Source organism: Panulirus ornatus, chromosome 29, assembly GCF_036320965.1.
Source record: "Panulirus ornatus isolate Po-2019 chromosome 29, ASM3632096v1, whole genome shotgun sequence".
NCBI lineage: Eukaryota > Metazoa > Arthropoda > Malacostraca > Decapoda > Palinuridae > Panulirus > Panulirus ornatus.
In genome coordinates this window covers 13,991,105-14,012,799 of record NC_092252.1, presented here as the reverse complement: position 1 = coordinate 14,012,799, position 21,695 = coordinate 13,991,105, and the positions used below count along the sequence as shown (strand labels likewise).

Genomic DNA, 21,695 nt, shown 5'->3' with positions numbered 1-21,695 from the left:
GGATATCCCAAATATCTAAAACGCTTCACTTCCTCCAGTTTTTCTCCATTCAAACTTACCTCCCAGTTAACTTGTCCCTCAACTCTACTGAACCTAATAACCTTGCTCTTATTCACATTTACTCTCAGCGTTCTTCTTTCACACACTTTACCAAACTCAATCACCAACTTCTGCAGTTTCTCACCCAGATCAGCCACCAGCGCTGTATCATCAGCAAACAACTGACTCACTTCCCAAGCCCTCTCATCCACAACAAACTGCCCCTCTCTCCAAAACCCTTGCATTCACCTCCCTCATAACCCCATCCATAAACAAATTAAACAACCTTGGAGACTTCATGCACTCCTGCCACAAGCCGACATTCATTGGGAACCAATCACTTTCTTCTCTCCCTACTCATACACATGCCTTACATCCTTGTAAAAAACTTTTCACTGCTTCTAGTAACTTACCTCCCACTCCATACACTCTTAATACCTTCCACAGAGCATCTCTATCATATGCCTTCTCCAGATCTATAAATGCTACATACAAATCCATCTGTTTTTCTAAGTATTTCTCACATACATTCTTCAAAGTATACACCTGATCCACACATCCTCTACCACTTCTGAAACCACACTGCTCTGCCCCAATCTCATACTCTGTACATACCTTTACCCTCTCAATGAATACCCTCCTATATAATTTCCCAGGAATACTCAACAAACTTATACCTTTGTAATTTGAACATCACCTCTATCCCCATTGCTTTTGTACAATGGCATTATACATGCATTCCACCAATCCTCAGGCACTTCACCATAAACCATACATACACTGAATATCCTTACCAACCAGTCAACAACATAGTCACCCCCTTTTTTAATAAATTCCACTGCAATACCATCCGAACCTGCTGCCTTGCCAGCTTTGATCTTCTCTTTTTACCAAACCATTCTCCCTGACCCTCTCACTTCGCACACCACCTCGACCAAAATGCCCTATATCTGCCACTCTGTCATCACACACATTCAACAGACCTTCAAAATAATCAAGCCATCTCCTCACTTCACCACTATTTGTTATTACCTCCTCATTAGCCCCCTTCATTGATGTTCCTATTTGTTCTCATCTTATGCACGATATTTACCTCCTTTCAAAACATCTTTTTATTCTCCCTAAAATTTAATGATACTCTTTCACCCCAACTCTCATATGCCCTCTTTTTCACCTCTTGCACCTTTCTCTTGACCTCCTGCCTCTTTCTTTCATACATCTCTTTCACTAACAATCTTACTTCTTCATGCCACCACTCACTACCCTTTCTAATCTGCCTATTTCCCACCTTTCTCATGCCACAGGCATCTCATTCCTACCTCACTCCTGTTATGTCACTTGCTCTCACCTTTTTCCATTTTGCACTCAATCTCTCCTAGTACTTCCTCACACAAGTCACCTTTCCAAGCTCACTTACTCTCACCACTCTCTTCACCCCAACATTCTCTCTTCTGAAAACCTCTACAAATCTTCACCTTCACCTCCACAAGATAATGATCAGACACCCATCCAGTTGCCCCTCTCAGCACATTAACATCCAAAAGTCTCTCTTTCACACACCTATCAATTAACACGCAATCCAATAACGCTCTCTGGCCATCTCTTCTACTTGCATGCATATACTTATGTATATCTATTTTTAAACCAGATATTCCTAATCACCAGTCCTTTTTCAGCACACAAATCTACAAGGTTTTTATCATTTCCATTTATAACACCGAACACCCCATGCATACCAATTATACCCTCAACTGCCACATTACTCACCTTTGCATTCAAATTACCCATCAATTTAACCCGGTCTCATGCATCAAAGCTGCTAACACAATCACTCAGCCTGTGCACCTCGTTATGAGAAGAAAGATCATAAGATCTTTCTTTTCATAACCAGGTGCATAGGCACCAGTAATCACCTGTCTCTCTCCATCCACTTTCAGTTTTACCCATATCAATTTAGAGTTTACTTTCTTACACTCTATCACATACTCCCACAACTCTTGATTCAGGAGTAATGCTATTCCTTTCTTTGCTCTTGTCCTCCCACCAACCCCTGACTTCACTCCCAAGACATTCCCAAAACCACTCTTCCCCATTACCCTTGAGCTTCGTTTCACTCAAGAGCCAAAACATCCAGGTTCCTTTCCTCAAACATGCTACCTATCTCCTTTTTTCTCATCTTGATTATATCCACACACATTTAGATACCCCAATCTGAGCCTTCGAGGAGGCTGAGCACTCCCCGCATGACTCCTTCCATTTCCCATTTTAGAAAGTTAAATTACAAAATTATATATATATATATATATATATATATATATATATATATATATATATATATATATATATATATATTTTCTATAATCGCTGTTTCTCGCTTTAGCAAGGTGGCACCAGAAACAGACGAACAATGGCCCATCCATTCGTATATTCATAAACGCCCATATATATACATATAATACACATGTACATATTCTTACTTGCTTGTATTCATCCATTCCTGTTGCTACCCCATCCCACAGGATGCACCATCGCTACCCTCTGCTTCAACGATGGTAGCGCCAGTAAAACAAAGATAAGCCACATTCATTCACACTCAGTCTCTACCTGTCATGTGCAATGCACCGAAACCACAGCTCCCTATCCACATCCAGGCCCAACAGACCTTTCCACAGTTTACTTCAGATGCTTCACATTCCCTAGTTCAGTCCATTGACAAGCACGTCGACCCCGGTATACCACCTCCTTCCAATTCACCTTATCCCTTGCATGCCTTTCACCTTCCTGTATGTTCAGGCCCCGATCGCTCAAAATCTTTTTCACTCCACTAATCCACCTCCAATTTGGTCTCCTGCTTCTTGTTCTCTCATCATGTACACATACACAGACATATGTACGTATTCATGCAATCAATTGCTGGCGCCACCTCGCCCCTCAGGAAACAACATTGCCCTCCCTGTTTCTGCGTGGTAGCGCCAGGAAAACGGAGAAATGGGCCAAGTGTGGAAATTCCTTTTAAGGCTTAGTCCTCTGTTCTCAACTCAACGTTACCTCGCAGACATGGAAAAAGGCATATATATATATATATATATATATATATATATATATATATATATATATATATATATATTTGAGTGTGTATGCTTTACGTACATATAATGATTTGATCTTCCTTCATCCGTGTCCTGGCACTACCTCGCTGACGCGGGAAATGATCATGTATAGTAAAATATCTAGTGTAATTGGATATGCTAGTTTTGATGACCTCAGTGTCTGTAATGAGTGCCACATCATTTGCAGTATGCATTTTTTTTTTTTCCAGAGCTTGAACTACTACGAAAGAAAACAGCCTGAGAGAGGAGAAAGTCTGGCTGGGTGGATCAGGCAGGGGAATATTGTGGAGGGCAATAACTTGTAAAAGAGGATGGTGGTCTAGACTGAATTTACTTAGATTTTCGAGGGACTTATTGGGTTGAGGCTGACTGAGTAAAGAAGAGGTTCTTATACCTCAACATAGCAAAAATGACAATTCCCTTTGGGCCTAGACAAAAGCAACGGGCTAAATTAAGAGGGGAACCACTAAAATCGTAACCACCCCCAACTACAAAGTATACTTAAAGAGCAGAGTATATTGTACTGATGGCAATCAAAAGCCGTATTTTGGTCGTGAAACAGAAGTACGGAAACTTATAAACATCTATGAAGAAACTAGTTTTGGAAGATCCTCTAAACTGCGTGATGGCGGCCTATGGAAGATCTAAAACAGTGATGACTTGGCCAAGAAGTTGGCAATGGTAACCAGGGAACAGAAATGCCAGTCTGGTAGTACTCGAACTAAACATTTGTACTTGGTTTAATCACAAGTCAACCTCCTGTTCATTTGCTGATTACAAGGTTTCCGGAAAGGTGTTGCAAATGCAACACATTGTCCAATGGTTATTCAGTTTTCCCGTCAGTTTCCTTCTTTCTCAGTCTTTCACACTTTAAAAATCTTTCAAGTTTCGGCTGCAATACATAAAATCCCACATCCTACGGTATACATCACCTTTACATATAGTAACGAAGCATCTTTGAAAAATATTGATTGTTAAAAATTTCTCCAGATGCGTTTTAAAGCTGGTTAAGGGTAGTCGTTGTTGGGATAAGAAAAGAATATATATATATATATATATATATATATATATATATATATATATATATATATATATATATATATATACAACGAATGACTTAGGTCAACTGTATTTTAGGTAGTCTTTCCTTTGCAAGGGCATCTTTTTTTCTGTTGATGTATCGTATTTACTTACTGTACTGTCGCCACTTATGTATAGTTATTTTAACTTCATACTATATTGTTTGTTTTTTATTTCCTTTCGTTTCTCTTTTCCAGAATTCATAGATTTGGTATTCATAAATTTTCATTTCATAAATTTTCATTTCTTCCTCTCCTCTTTCCTCTTCATATTCTGGACACCATAGTATGAATTGTAAATCTTACTCCTATGTTCCACATGAATATCTTTAAACAGTATTTCCTACAACTTTGATAGTTCCATAAACATGCTTTAACTAAAGATTATAAAATAGTTTAAATACAAACTCAAATATTTGTTTCTTGTGGGCTAACCAATAGTTTTGAGTAAAGAAGTAATAGGGACAGACCAACTTGATTTCACTTAACTTTTTAGGTCCTCTGAACAAAATATATTTTCATTACCTAAGAATAACTCGTACAAGAGACTGCAAAAATGCTGAAGTGCAATGGTTTTATATATATATATATATATATATATATATATATATATATATATATATATATATATATATATACATATATATATATATATATATATATATATATATATATATATATATATATATATATATATATATCCCTGGGGATAGGGGAGAAAGAATACTTCCCACGTATTCCCTGCGTGTCGTAGAAGGCGACTAAAAGGGAAGGGAGCGGGGGGCTGGAAATCCTCCCCTCTCGTTTTTTTTTTTTTTTTTTTTTTTTTTTTTTTTCCAAAAGAAGGAACAGAGAAGAGGTCCAGGTGAGGATATTCCCTCAAAGGCCCAGTCCTCTGTTCTTAACGCTACCTCGCTATCGCGGGAAATAGCGAATAGTATGAAAAAAAAAAAAAAAAAAAAAAAAACATATATATATATATATATATATATATATATATATATATATATATATATATATATATATATATATATATATATAGTTTCCCAACGTTACCTTGATAATGAAAAAAAATATTCGAAGAATAAGAAATGAACAATTCGTGTATGTGTACAATATAATGCAAGTAAATATTTAGACTTAGGGTCGTTGTTCAGTCTTACGCATGGCCCGGTTCATGAGGTGAACACTGGTTGGTTGTTCTGTCACGCTGTCTAACACGAGTCGGAGGGAAGAAAAATACGAACTCTTGATGGCAAGTTTATAGAAACATATAGCGAATCCAAGGAGGAAGTGGAAATTCCCAACGTAAAAGTACTTTTCGGGGTAAAATAACCCTGCAGTGGCTAGTTAAGGGAAAATGTGGAGTTAACATCCTAGTTTGTAAGGCACTTTCAGAAATAGTTAAGAATTTTGAAAAATCTACCCTAGCAGCTGAATTTTACGTCAAAAATATAAGTGTTAATGTGATGAGGTCTAGAGGATCACATTTAGTGATTCCGTTTGGGGTGGCTTTGTGTGACGTAGGTCTACATTCTAGGACAGCATTCGTGATAAAGTTCCCTCTAAAGGGCAACATAGAAGTGACGGGGGTTAGAATGAATCAGTTGGACTCCTTATACTAAGTAGGTGATTCGGACAGGAGAGTATTAATTATCAACAAACTATTACGTTAATTGTGTTGATAAAATTAAGGGTGATAAGGAAATGTTAATACGAATCAACAGAACCTATGAAATGCACCTAAGTTCATCCAGACTTACCTTCATGGTCCATATCTTAGACATTACAGTTATAGATTGTCATCATCCTGCCATACTAATTCATGCATAAGTTAAACACAAATGACAAACCTTGAATATGCAGTTCAGTTTTGGTTTCCAAACTGTTAAGAAGACGAGGAAAAATTAGAGCAAGTACAAAGAAGCATGACAAAATTGATCCCATCCCTTAGAAATCTGGCATGTAAAGAGAAGCTAAAACGATTGGATTTCTAACTTAGAAAAATGTAGATTTTGTGGCGACTTAATCTAAGTTTTCAAAATTCTGAATGAGTTTGCTTAAATACATCATGAACATCTTTTCAAAATGAGAAAATACAGTTACCAGGACAAAAGGAATAAAACTCAAAAGCTAAAAGATGTAGTACAGATATGGGGAAAAGCTTCTTTTCCTATAGGTGTGTTGATTACTGGGATAAGCTGCCATCAGATGTAGTGAATGCCACGACTGTAAATACCTTCAAAAGTTTTATAAATTCAGGTATACTCTGAGAAAAACGCCAGAAGTAAACGTAGAAACGACAGCTAATGTTGCAGTAGCTGGGAGTTGGTGATAGCTTAAAAAACTGCTGGGTGGAATTACATTTTCTTGCTAAGGTTAAAAAAAAATTTATTACCAGACAACCCAGTCTTGGGCCAATCAAGCCTCCTGTTGTCTGTCTTTGTTATGTAAATCTCATGTAAAACCACCTGGCAACTGAATATAAATATCATGTTTGCATTTATCTTTTCAAATAACATTGAGCATACATATAATTTTAAGTTGCTGATGGAAGTTATTTAAGGTTTACATAGGTTCTTTTTATTTGTGGAAGTGTTCCATTTTACTCCAACATTCTCTCATATTATATCTTTCCCCACTGATTATATACTTCTCTAGGATTAAAGTAAAGATGCCTCAAATTTTTTATGGTATTTCTTGAACACTGCGCTAGCATTGCATAAAAAAAGCTCAGTCTCCAAAGATATTCGTAATGCTGAACTCAGTTTGGCGAATTCTAAGATTTCTTTAAAATTTTTTTAGGAATATTAATGTGATGTGCTGCTGGGGGACCATTTGTTGTCTGTTTCTTTGCATTTTTGAGGCACCTGTCCTGATACCTAAAATCATGGATACACCTGTTAGGTCTGATGATAACATTGAAGATGAACATAAAGCTCAACAGCTAAAGGAAGTTAGTGAGGTTTCCATAGTTTTTGATGATACTTTGGAATATTATTTTTTCTATCTATTAGATACCCCACATTTTCCATGATCTTCATGGCCGCACCATGGAATAGAAAATAATGATCCTAGATATACTCCCCAAGTCATAAATTTTTCCTACCATTCATTAAGAAACTGTAATATTCCACCATCAGTAAGCTGGTGAGATTCAACTTGAACAATGTTCTGTATATATTTATTTTTCTGTACAAGAAAAAAGCAGCAGTTCTGATCAGTGAAAAAATTAATCGGTTTGATTTCACTAAATCCTGCAGAAGCTGTTAGATTTCTTACTTATTGCTGTTTTGAAGTGCAAGGAAATTAGATCAAAACAACTATATGGGGTGGGAAATAAAAACATGGTCAGCATGATAGGTTTTAAGGCATGTATTCCAGTATGTTTGTCAAATTGATTAACAGAAGAACTGCTGTGTGCTGATACTTTCATATTGTTCTTAATCCTGTTCACTAAAATGCCTAAAATTGTTATTTCATATGAATTGTTTATATTATAGTCCCATGACACATTTTATGGAGCTTCTGTAGCTTTGAGGCTCTACTTGAAACTGAAGTAGAGAAATGTTGGACTTGGAGTATGAACTCCTTTCAGGCCACTGATGATACAACCTTGCCAAAGATGACTTTTTATTTGTATTGTGACTACTTGCAAGTGTAGTCCAGTAAAACTTTACTATTTCATTGATGTATGCAATGTATGATTTTGCTTAAAATGAACCATACTGTATTCCTGAAAACATGTATGCAATATTAAAACCCTTAAAAGTTAACAAATCCTTATCTTAAAGATATTTGATCCACTTGCATTTACAGTAAGAGTGGACTGTATGCAAGGCAGGTGAGACGTGAGCACCAAAGGAAAGCATTTTGTGAATTTCCTGAAGAAGGGTTCCAGAGGGGTTTTGATGATATTCTAAGTCAACTGAACTTTGTCGGGAAGAAGTCAGCATAAAAGAAACCATGTTTGCCAAGAATGAGGAAAATGATAAAAAGTCAACTTCTGTACTAAAGAAGAGGAAATGTATTATTGAAGATGTTATTTTAAAGAACAATGTCAAAGCTGAACCATTATTTGGTAAGTCCTCTATTTTTGCATTTTACTGAATAGTACATTAAAGCAATACAGCTATCCATAGGTATTTATTATATCATTGTCCCACCCTACTAACGGTTGATTTACTCAACTAAGTCACTCTGAAGCCCCCTACCCTCACCCTGTACACCTAGCATACTGCAAATGTACCCCTCACTTCAAGATCCTCACATTTACCTTTCTCTCTACTACTCCATCCATGAACAAATTAGATAGTCATTTTGACATCTCACATCCTTGATACAGGCCCCTTTCAGTGAGAACCACTCACTCTCCACCCTTTATACTCATATGTGTTGTGTCTTCCTGGTAAAGGCTTCACTGCACTTTGTAGCTCTCTCATGCCTCATATTCATAGCAACCTTCACAAGGTATATCTGTCAACCCTGTCATATGCTTTTTCTGTATCCATTAATGCTGCATGCACATCCCTCTCTTTCTCTAAGTATATCTCACAAAGTCTTCAAAATAAGCCATATTGTCCTCTTTAGTCATATTCTCTGTGCATACACCTTTATCTTCAGTCATCACCCATCCATGCATTGAACCAGGTATACTCAAGAAAATTTTATGTGTTGAACACCCATTTTTTCCTTGCTCTTACACAAAGGTACTTTATTTCTCCACACAGTTACTTCACTTGATTGTAGCTCGTGCATAAATGCCCTTTGACAAAAGGATTCTTTTATATAGTGTACTTTTCAGTGACATTTGCAAATGGAAGACCTCAAGAAAGTGCAAGTCTTAAAGGAACACTTCACTGGAACACCAGTCATGATCGTCGGCGTCGGCATAGACGGATGTTTACAGTAGAGACTCCAAGGCTTAATTATGTTGGTAAAAACTTTGGAAATGAAACTGGGACATCTTTTACTAACCACACTCAGTTTCTTGGCATCTTGGATAAAGCTACAGGTTTGCATTTATACTTTCAAGTTTTTGACACTATTACATAAGAAGAGCTTCAGTATGGACGTGGACAGGAGATATTGCATGCGATAAAAGTGATACTAAAATCATGGGAACCTTCTGCACAAATTTAGAAATGATTTAGAAATTTCGAAAGATGAAAAAGATGAAGATGTAAAAGTTACTCGAGTAGACTCTCTGACAGAATGGTACGGATGATAGAGAAATGTCATTACACTGAATAGAATTTCTGATGTTGAAAGATGTAGAAACAAGGCCCAGGTGTAGGAGCATGCTTTTATTATTGTAATTTTGATCATATTATTAGGGTTTGTAAATTTTTTATTGTACAGATTAGAGTGCCACAGTACTGTGCCATAGTAGTAGCATACTTGAAGGGTTGGTTATCTGTAATCTTCCAAAACCAGTACTTCCCTATGAACAGAAGCCCCTAATCATGTGAGAAAGCACTTGAGGGGGGGGGGTGTTAGAAAATTATTGTCCTCTAAATGAGGTTTCTCCTTGACTCAGGATTTACTTTTCACCCATCATATGATATAGGAGATGCTCATATACAGGAACTTGATGATCATTCAGCAAACCACTCAGGTCTGTGATATTGCTGTAATGGTTGAGATGGGGCCAGTCGGCCATCCATCCCTATTCATTTCACTTGTTCACTTATCATTGCTGATTTTTGCTTGAAATTAACTTGCAGTCTTGTCATTTATGGCTTCTCGAGATGCCCGACATGTATAATTGTCTTCTATGTAAGATCTTTACATGAATCAGTAGTATGCTGTTGTACTCATCAATATCTTGACTTAGAGCAGAGATATATAGGATGTGAAGATTGAAAAAGTTCCGTATCTGAGGTGGTGTTACACAAGCAGTTTTTTGGTTTTCTTACCCTTCCCTGTTTTCTCTTCAGTCTTTTCAAAAATCCTTTTCTTTACCTGTGGTAACAACTTTTACTTTGATATCCATGAGATGCAAGTTCTGTGCTGGTTAGGTTAATCCCGAGTGAATGTGTTGGCTGTGTCACCACCTAGGTTGAAGAGACCGAAGCAGGTAAGTTGCCACCAAAGGTCAGTGGATAGCAATAGGGAAGAAGAGCTAGCGCTACCCCACCAGTTTGATGGGGTGTTAGAAGCTTCAACCCCCTAAGTATCCAAGAGATACCTTATTGTTCACGTGGCACTGCCATAGAGGAAAGATTTTTCAGTCATCAAAACCAACATTTATATATGTAGAATTTTTTGACTATGATTAACATCCCTAATTATAGATTCAGATTTTTTATAATGTGAACTTCATTGTTATGATATCCAATATACTTTGATTTTATTGTGCTCTTATCTCTTGTATCTTGTCAGGGAAAATGCGACTTATGGAAACAAGCTCATTCTGTGCTCATCCAATGTTAGAAACAGCCAGCACAACCAATTATCTTTTTGCAAAGCCTCATCAGTCTTTCACCTATGACGAAAAAGAAGAAGTAATCACCTCCGCATTTGGCTCTAAAAGAGCTAAGCAACTTGTCAGTCACCATAAGCAGTATCAAGTAAGTCCATGTTGCATCATTCTAGAGATTAAACATCCATTAATTATACGGTTGGAAAGCAGCATACTGAGGAAAGTAATATTAGTTGGAATAATGTAGATGGAAGGGTCATGTGGGTTGGAATAAAGTGAGAGTTGGAAAGAAAAATTGTTGAATGATGTAAATAGAAATAGATTGACAGAATGAAGAAGAAAAAATCTGTGGCTATATCGGTAACCCTTAGACTGTGGCATACATGTGAAATGCAGAAAGAAGAATCATAAAGGATATTTTTGTATCTTACATTAGTAAAGAAAATACTCCAAATTTTTTTTTATTCATATTTATTTTACTTTGTCGCTGTCTCCTTCGTTAGCAAGGTAGCGTAAGGAAACAGACGAAAGAATAGCCCAGCCCACCCACATACACATGTATATACCTACATGTCCACACATGCAAATATACATACCTATACATCTCATCATATACATATATATACACACACAGACATATACATATATACACATGTACATAATTCATTCTGTCTGTCTTTATTCATTCCTGTCGCCACCCCTCCACACATGAAATAACAACCCCCTTTCCCCACATGTGTGCGAGGTAGCGCTAGGAAAAGACAACAAAGGCTACATTCGTTCACACTCAGTCTCTAGCTGTCATGTATAATACACCGAAACCACACTCCCTTTTCACATTCAGGCCCCACAGAACTTTCCATGGTTTACCCCAGATGCTTCCCATGCCCTGGTTCAATCCATTGTCAGCACGTCGACCCTGGTATACCACATCGTTCCAATTCACTGTATTCCTTGCACGGCTTTCATTTCACCCTCCTGCATGTTCAGGCCCCGATCACTCAAAATCTTTATCACTTCATCTTTTCACCTCCAGTTTGGTCTCCCACTTCTCCTCGTTCCCTCCACCTCAGACACATATATCCTCTTGGGCAATCTTTCCTCTCTCGTTCTCTCCATGTTACCAAACCATTTCAAAACACCCTCTTCTGCTCTCTCAACCACACTCTTTTTATTACCACACATCTCTCTTACCCTATTATTACTTACTCGATCAAACCACCTCACACCTCACACTACATATTATCCCTTCCTTTTATTCCTTCTATATTGGTGTAGGGGAGTGCCAGTTGTTGGATGTCTTTCTGCTGGCATGGCTCAGTCTGTCATGTGGACCAATCTTCTGGTATACCACAGTCTAAGGGTGCAGAAAGGAACTGATCAGCTAGAGAGTATATAAGATTAAAGGTGCGAAGTTTGATTTAAAGGAGGACATCTAGCAGAATGTGATAAAATGGAGCTTAACCCTTAAATGATGGAAGTCATATACAGTATAGTTGACTGACTAGGACACGTTGAGAGTCATAATATTAGCACTAATCTTCGTGGGTTTTGTTTGAACTGTGTATCAGTATCATGATGTAAGTGTTACTGTGTGGCCTTGGTTTTTGCCTTACAGGGGCAGCATTGGTAATAACTCGCTGATGCCTCAGACGGTGATGCACAACCTCCTCCACCCCAGGGAAATCCACATGTTAAGATACCCTTTACTTTTGTGAGCTCTCTCTCCATTTCTTTCATTTTCTGATAGGAAACAATATATGAATGACACCTTCCAAAACCCCTCACCCACCACTTCACTGGAGGACTTGTACATCAACTGCAGCATTTAACTATGGACAAAGGAAATATGTTAGGCCACTTTTTTGTACATATCTTGTGCTTTTATACATATTTCTTTTTTATTGTATTGGAAAACATTATTTGAATAACATACTTTCTACTTTCTTGTTCATTTCTCCACCACTTTTTCAGGAAATTATGCATTGACTTCAGTTTATACTTTTTCCCATCTACTTTTACATGTGTATTTGATTCTATAATGGGAAATGGAAAATTTGAAGTCCATGTTATTTGTCCTTATTGTGATCACTGTTTGCTTGTTACATGTTGTTTAAGGGTTTAAGAGAAGTTTCTAGAGTAGGGTAGTTGAATTGCGTAACTAGACGAGGTAATGTGAAGTGCAGGAATAATAGTTCAAATGCATTCAAAACATAGAAAGATGAGCTGAGAGTATTATTATAGGCAGACAAGGTTTAGATTGAAGGAATAGGAATAGAGGAATACTTGTGGATTTCTGTTAGTTTGTAATTTTTATCATAGGCACCTTTAAAAGGCATTGAATGATGTATTTAGATATTTAGTGGTGGTGTTAGATTTCGGTTGCTAAACAGTCTTCTTTTATTTTGTGAAGAGCACTAGGTGAATGAATAGTTGTTTGTTGGATATAGATATGTAAATGTTGTTCGACAGGATTGTCATACCATCATGTATTACATACCAAGTAGAGGATGCCTCTAACTTATAGGATAAAGGAGAAGGATAAGTTATAGATAGAGCTTCTATTAGTGGATAGAAGTGGGAGGTTGTGGTATGAGTGGTTAGATAAAATGTATTAGAACTAGATGCTTAACATAAGATAAGGCCATCTTAATTTTTGAAAGTAAGGAAGATTAAAAAACCTGTTTGGAATATTAAGGGATTTATTGTTGGTGCAGCAGGGTAGAAAACTTGGTTGTCCCTTCTCTTTGCCAGGCTGTTGGATCAAGAATGCCAGTTATCTGAACTTCATTACTTCATAAGAGGCTAGTCAGTTTGTACATGATCAGTCCCACTGAATTAGGGTCAATGATAATAGATAGTAAGATAGATGGTAGCATTAAACTTGAGGGAGAAGAAACATGGGTGTGAGAAGGAATGAAATCCATCAACGAAATGAGGATAAGAAAGAGGAAGTAACACTGGTGCCTGACTTTTAACATTACAGGAGGTAGTCATTGATGAGGAAATCCAAAGACAGGATTCAATTAGCTACAAAGTGGTTGAGGACAGGTTTCATGCTAAAGAATTTTAATCAGTGCGAAAATTAATGATGTTGGTGGTACCTTTTTTTTTCTTGTTTGCTGTTTTCCATCTCAGTGAAGTAGCACTAAGATCAAGTGAAGAGCAGACATATTTGTTCATACCCTTTCTCAAGCTGTCTTGTATACTGCATCAACATCAGAGCCCTATATCCGCAGTTCTAAAACACAGAATAGAGCACTCTGGACATTTACTCTGCCTTCGAACCACAAACATTCAAGACCTCATCAGAACAGACATCTCCAATGCTATTTCACCTCAGGATGATCAAAAATCAGTTCCTTACAACAGCACTCTATTCATCTCAAACACACTACTTCATACCCATCCAACATCTGGGTAGAAATTAAAAGCTTACCCCTACCTTACACTTCAAAAACCTATAATTAAAGGTCCCCCTCTTCCCATACAAACACAGTATTGACAAGAAATAACACGAGAGCCTTTAAGGATGATATAGTCATATAGAGTGCAAGACAGATGACAAACTGTTCAAGAAGGTATATTGAGTGCATTTAATGGCACAAGAGAGGAGAGAGAGAGACCATTGGAGAAATCTAGAGATCTAGTGAGAAATTTGATTAGGGCTATAGATAAGTATTTCGTGTATGAAAATGAATTGAAACTAGGGTCTCAGTTTACTGATTGACTTAATGTGTAATGTGAAAAAGTAAGAAGCACTTTATGAGCGGGAGCTCATGCCGTACTGTAAAACACTGTGCATGAGTTGATGTATAGAAAAGCAGGCTGATTGTTGACTTGGGGGCTCTCTGCTCTTGATCCACCTTATTGGATAATTGGGGGTAACGATGGTAGATAGATAAATGGGTTATGGAGTTTAAACAGATATTTGAGAAATAAGGTGAGTAAGATTTGTTTTCATGAAGACAATGGTTGATGGAGTAAGTGAAAGACTGTGGAAGTTATTTAAGTATATAGGGAGAATGAAGAAAAGGATGTGTGTGAGTTGAATGGAAATACATTTAAAGGGAGGTAATAAGATAAGTTAGAAAAGCAGAATGAGTGAGAATACAGAAGAGAGATGTCTGAGTGAAGAAAACTACAGAATTGAACTGGAATTTTCTTTAATGTAGATTTCAGATGAGCTGCCATACTGGATTGTAAGAGAAAGGTAAAAGATTTAAATGGATGTAACTATTCCCATTTTTAAGCCATCATAATGATAGGACAAATGATTGTGAACTTTACATAGGATAAAAGATATATGAACTTTACATGCTTTCCAGTTCTGACCACTAGGTGTTCATTTTTTTTTATTTCATTATACTTAGTCACTGTCTCCTGCGTTAGCGAGGTAGCGCAAGGAAACAGACAAAAGAATGGCCCAACCCATCCACATACACAAGTATATACAGAAACACCCACACACGCACATATACATACCTATACAGTTCAACGTATACATACATATACATAAACAGACTTTCTTTTCTTTCATACTATTCGCCATTTCCCGCATTAGTGAGGTAGCATTAAGAACAGAGGACTGCGCCTTTGAAGGAACATCCTCACTTGCCCCCTTCTCTGTTCCTTCTTTCGGAAAATTAAAAAAAAAAAAAAAAAGGAGAGGGGAGGATTTCCAGCCCCCCACTCCCTTTCCTTTTAGTGACCCTCTATGACACGCAGGGAATACGTGGGAAGTATTCTTTCTCCCCTATCCCCAGGGATAACATAAACAGACATATACAAATATACTCATGTACATATTCATACTTGCTGCCTTCATCCATTCCTGTCGCCACCCTGGCACACATGAAATGGCACCCCTTCCCCCTGCACGCTTGCGAAGTAGCGCTAGGAAAAGACATCAAAGGCCACATTCGTTCACATTCAGTCTCTAGCTGTCGTATAATGCACTAAAACCACAGCTCCCTTTCCTCATCCAGGCCCCACAAATCTTTCCATGATTTACCCCAAACGCTTCACATGCCCTGGTTCAATCCATTGACAGCACGTCGACCCTGGTATACCACATCGTTCCAATTCACTCAATTCCTTGCATGCCTTTCACCCTCCTGCATGTTCAGGCCCCGATCGCTCAAAATCTTTTTCACTCCATCTTTCCACCTCCAGTATGGTCTTCCACTTCTCGTTCCCTCCACCTCTGACACATATATCCTCTTTGTCAATCTTTCCTCACTCATTCTCTCCATGTAACCAAACCATTTCAATATGCCCTCTTCTGTTCTCTCAGCCACACCCTATTTATTACCTTACATCTCTCTTATCCTTTCATTACTTAATCAAAGCCCCTCACACCACATATTGTCCTCAAACATTTCATTTCCAACACATCCACCCTTCTCCACACAACCTTATCTATAACCTATGCCTCGCAACCATATAACATTGTTGGAACCACTATTCCTTCAAACATACCCATTTTTGCTCTCCGAGATAACATTCTCGCCTTCCACACATTCTTCAATGCTCTCAGAACCTTCATCCCTCCTCCACCCTGTGGCTCACTTCTTCCATGGTTCCATCCACTGCTAGGTGTTCATATGTACATATTTCTCAACAGCACATATGATATTTTCTAGATTTACAGCGAATGGTATTGTTATATCTTTCTCAAATATTTTGATCAGTGTTACTCTACAGTAACTCATTATATGGGGGTCAGTAGTTTATTAGTAATGCTTGAAACATTTGCTTGTAAGGTGATTGAAGGTAGAAGTTGCTTTAAAATTAAATGGATTCGAATATCTGTTGGCTCGTAGCAGGTAAGGCAACCCTTACTAAATAAAGTAAACAAAGTGAAGGGTTGAGAAGATAGTAAGAGAAGAAGAATGGTAATTCACAGCATTTATGATACTGAGTGGAATGTTTAGAATGTCATAGATCACTAAATGGTCTGCAATACGAATCAGATTTTGGTGCCATCAGTGTAAGTAAAGAGGTCCAAAGTTTCCTCTTTGGGAACTCGAAAATTTGCTGATAATGTATTTGGAATGAGATTTTCAAGCTTATTTTTTTATGCATTTACATATTTAATTACATATTTTTTTATCCCAAAGGTTGATGCGCAAAATATGTCCAAAGCTGTTAACCAAGCTGCGGAATCTGTGTCTGTGAAAGCCAGTGAGTTGATTGATGATTCACAGGAAGAGGAATCCCTTGTAGCCATTCTCCCAGAGTGCAACAGAGAGGTAAGGAATGATGGAAAATTTGCACCTGTTAGATCAACATACATGCCTCTCCTTTTCTTTGCTTTCCCCTCCTTACACTCTGTTCTTTTTAAGGATATTACTCTTCTATTAGTTTCAAGTTATATATTGAATGTATTTATGGCAGTTTGCTGGAATTGTAACTAGAAGTTCAGATTTAGGGCTGTTTTAGAGAACCCTCACCACAAACACCCCTCCCATTTTGAAAATTTTCAGCATGACTGATCAAGCTGCTGATCCACTCATGATCATCTCCATCCATAGTTTTCCTTTCACAAATGTCCATATGAAAAGGATCATCATAAAGCAGCCAACTCAAGTATGTGTGTGTGTGTGTACAATAATTGACATTTTATCCAAGCTGCCTGAACTGGCATGCTCCAAACCATTGTATTTTCCTCCCTTACAGGAACCTATATCTCACAGATAACTAAGTTGAAGTCATCTCATATGTGTTTTGATACTTTTCCATAAATTAGTTTAGAAGGGCCAATATGCTTTCTAACAACAAAGTGGCACGTAAGATGTACAAAGATATCTAGGTACATAGAAACAGTTTAACAAAGTAGAGAATACTAACAAATGAATAAAATATTTGGGAGTGAAGGTTAGTAAGAATGAAAGTGGAAAAGTAGAATTTGAAAATGGTCTTACAAGATAGAAATATGGAGGTACACTCAAAGGATTTTCTTTTTCTCCAGCATTCAGCTTTATTCAATTCATAGTAAGTTTATAGAAGTATATTACTTTACTTTGTCGTTGTCTCCCGCGTTAGCAAGGTAGCACAAGGAAACAGACGAAAGAATGGCCCAACTCACCCTCATACACATGTATATACATACACGTCCACACGCACATATACATACCTATACATTTCAACATAAACGTATATATACATACACAGACATATACATATATACACATGTACATGATTCATACTTGCTGCCTTTATTCATTCCCATCGCCACCCCTCCACACATGAAATGACAACCCCCACCCCACGCATGCGTGCAAGGTAGCGCTAGGAAAAGACAACAAAGGCCACATTCATTCACACTCAGTCTCCAGCTGTCATGTATAATGCGCCAAAGCCACAGCTCCCTTTCCTCATCCAGGCCCCACAAAACCTCCCATGGTTTACCCCAGATGCTTCACATTTCCTGGTTCAATCCATTGACAGCACATTGACCCTGTTATACCACATCGTTCCAATTCACTCTATTCCTTGCATGCCTTTCACCCTCCTGCATGTTCGGCCCCAATCACTCAAAATCTTTTTCACTCCATCTTTCCACCTCCAATTGGTCTCCCACTTCTCGTTCTCTCCATGTGACCAGACCATTTCAAAACACCCTCTTTTGCTCTCTCAACTACACTCTTTTTGTTACCACACATCTCTCTTACCCTTTCAGTACTTACTCAATCAAACCACCTCACACCACACATTGTCCTCAAACATCTCATTTCCAGCACATCCACCTTCCTCCACACAACTCTATCTATAGCCCACGCCTTGCAACCATATAACATTGTTGGAACCACTATTCCTTGACTTCCATCCATTTTTCAATGCTCCCAGAACTTTCGCCCCCTCCCCCACCCTATGATTCACTTCCGCTTCCATGGTTCCATCCTTTGCCAAATCCACTCCCAGATATCTAAAACACTTCACTTCCTCCAATTTTCTCCATTCAAACTTACCTCCCAATTGACTTGTCCCTCAACCCTACTGTACCTAATAACCTTGCTCTTATTCACATTTACTCTCAGCTTTCTTCTCTCACACACTTTACCAAACTCAGTCACCAGCTTCACCAGCACTGTATCATCAGCAAACAACAACTGACTCACTTCCCAAGCTCTCTCATCCACAATAGACTGCATACTTGCCCCTCTTTCCAAAACTCTTGCATTCACCTGCCTAACAACCCCATCCATAAACAAATTAAACAACCATGGAGACATCACGCACCCCTGCTGCAAACCAACATTCGCGGAGAACCAATCACTTTCCTCTGTTCCTACTTGTACACATGCCTTACATCCTCGATAGAAACTTTTCACTGCTTTTAGCAACTTGCCTCCCACACCATATATTCTTAATACTTTCCACAAAGCATCTCTGTCAGCATTCAAAATGCAGATAAAAATATTACATAGAAAATTCAGGAGGTATCTTAAAGTAGGCCTATTGAAAGTAATGGAAAAGATGCACAAAAAGGGTTTATAGGGCTTCTCCCTCCATAGATGTTCTCCACATCTGTGATTTAGGACACAATCCAGTAATGCCCATCTTACCATCTTTTGCATTGACTCATATAATTATCTATATCCCTCTTTTTAAAATAGGTATTCTTAGTCTCTAGTCCTTTTTCAGCATGCTCCACAAGCTATTCACCATTTTTATTTACAGTGGGTACCCTATCTTTCGCAGTTTTACCCTCAACTACTACATCACTCACTCTTGCATTCAAATCACCCTTAACTAATACTTGGTCTCTCGTATCAGAATCATGATAAGCTTCAATTTTTAACTCATAGCAGTCTGGGGTGTACTTCGTTACTCTCTTTCACACATTCCGACTCCTCCTTCTGCAGAAGTGCCACACTTTCTTTGCTTTCACCCTCACACTGATCAATGACTTTACCTCCAAGACATTCCCAAGCCATTTTACAGCCCTTCCCTTTTAACTTAGTTTTACTCAGGTTCCCCTCCTCGAATATAGTTCTTATCTTTCTATTCTTCTCATCCTGGTTTCTTTGATGCACATTTAGACACCCCAGCCTGAGACTTCCTCACTTGGCTGCTTCTGCTCTAACCTAAGAAACTTATTTCATGCATACTCATTTCGTACTAAGGCTCAATGTTGGTGGTTGGTGAGGTGCATTTGAAATGTAATTTTTTTACACCAAGCATGAGTTCGGCTAAGACGCCTCCTGTGTAGGCTTCCCACCTTCTCGTGTGATCCTCCTAAAATCACCCTCAAAGTAATTTGTTATGTCTCATTTCTCATTTTATTCTTTTCCTTACAAATTGACACATGCATAGGTTTCCTCCCAGGAACTTACTGTGGGTCAGGCAACAATATGTATTTTCTGCAGGAAAATACAGTGGTTGTAAGGATATTGAGGAGAAGGTTAGGAGAAGAGAAATTTTTGTTGCAGCTTCTTGGCAGTGGAAGAGACCTCTGTGGACTGCTAATGGTACAATAAATCATTGGCAGGAAGAGTTGAATTATCACATGATAGTCCTTGAAGGTTCGATAGATAGTAACGGGAACAGTATCATTAATGGTAATGGACAGATACTTGTAGGTATGAAACAAGCTAAACTGTAGATAAAGTAGATTGATGAAGTCAGAGAATTGATTAGTGTTTTAGATATGTCACTTAAAGATGTCAGAGGAATATATAATTCAATTTGCAAAGGAATTGCTGTGTATATGGATGGTGTAATTGAAGACTTTGGTTTCACTTGATGGATCAACATAGCTTAAAGAGTAAGCTGTTACATTAGCATATCCAGTTTCGCTTACACACACTGGATATGGGTTACGGATGTGTATAAGTGAACTGAGATGCTGTCTACACTGTATCCACTCCTTGGAAGTGGGAGTGGAGTTGATTATTGAAATCAGTAGACACTGTTTACTCACTCATAATTATCTTAACAGGCAGGTTGCCCAGAAGATGTTTACAAGTTAGAGTCCATTGCTCCAGACAGCTTATTGGTGTACTTTGAGGAGTTTGCAAGAAATCTGTTACTGGAGGGGAAGAACCATAACCCAAAGTAAGTTGTTAAGGTTTGATAATGTCCTTCAAGATAGGTGAAATTGCCAAGATATGAAATTTGCTCTGACTGTAAAAAATGAAAACCTTTGGGAACACCAAAAAGCATTTTTTTTCTCTCTCTCTTTTTAAATTTTAAGGAGAATAAAAAAGATGTTTTGGAAGGAGGTAAATAAAGTGCGTAAGACAAGGGAACAAATGGGAACATCAGTGAAGGGGGCTAATGGGGAGGTGATAACAAGTAGTGGTGATGTGAGAAGGAGTTGGAGTGAGTATTTTGAAGGTTTGTTGAGTGTGTTTGATGATAGACTGGCAGATATAGGGTGTTTTGGTCAAGGTGATGTGCAAAGTGAGAGGGTTAGGGAGAATGATTTGGCAAACAGAGAAGAGGTAGTAAAAGCTTTGCGAAAGATGAAAGCCGGCAAGGCAGCAGGTTTGGATGGTATTGCAGTGGAATTTATTAAAAAAGGGGGTGACTATATTGTTGACTGGTTAGTAAGGTTATTTGATGTATATATGACTCATGGTGAGGTGCCTGAGGATTGGTGGAATGCTTGCACAGTGCCATTGTACAAATGCAAAGGGGATAAAAGTGAGTGCTCAAATTACAGATGTATAAGTTTGTTGAGTATTCCCGGGAAATTATATGGGAGGGTATTGATTGAGAGGGTGAAAGCATGTACAGAGCATCAGATTGGGGTAGAGCAGTGTGGTTTCAGAAGTGATAGAGGATGTGTGGATCAGGTGTTTGCTTTGAAGAATGTATGTGAGAAATACTTAGAAAAGCAAATGGATTTGTATGTAGCATTTATGGATCTGGAGAAGGCATATGGTAGAGTAGATAGAGATGCTCTGTGGAAGGTATTAAGAATATATGGTGTGGGAGGCAAGTTGTTAAAAGCAGTGAAAGTTTTTTATCGAGGATGTAAGACATGTGTACGAGTAGTAAGAGAGGAAAGTGATTGGTTCTCAGTGAATGTAG

General features: G+C 38.0%; 1 protein-coding gene across 6 annotated transcripts in view; it reads left to right on the top strand.

Moving 5' to 3' along the window:
• Window positions 1–5,379: 5,379 nt before the first annotated feature.
• The window catches only part of Polr1E (RNA polymerase I subunit E), a 34,604-nt gene continuing 18,288 nt past the window's right edge, over window positions 5,380–21,695 (top strand). The window contains exons 1-6 of one of the 6 annotated variants that reach the window (XM_071679260.1): window positions 5,380–5,483; window positions 8,048–8,309; window positions 9,033–9,242; window positions 10,613–10,800; window positions 16,775–16,906; window positions 20,599–20,714. In XM_071679260.1, the coding sequence (XP_071535361.1) occupies window positions 8,195–8,309; window positions 9,033–9,242; window positions 10,613–10,800; window positions 16,775–16,906; window positions 20,599–20,714 (761 nt within the window). In that variant the 5' untranslated portion in view covers window positions 5,380–5,483; window positions 8,048–8,194. Of the gene's footprint in view, window positions 5,555–5,830; window positions 5,854–8,047; window positions 8,310–9,032; window positions 9,243–10,612; window positions 10,801–16,774; window positions 16,907–20,598; window positions 20,715–21,695 lie in introns of those variants that run through there. The other 5 variants (XM_071679261.1, XM_071679262.1, XM_071679263.1 and 2 more) reach the window with 5 other exon arrangements.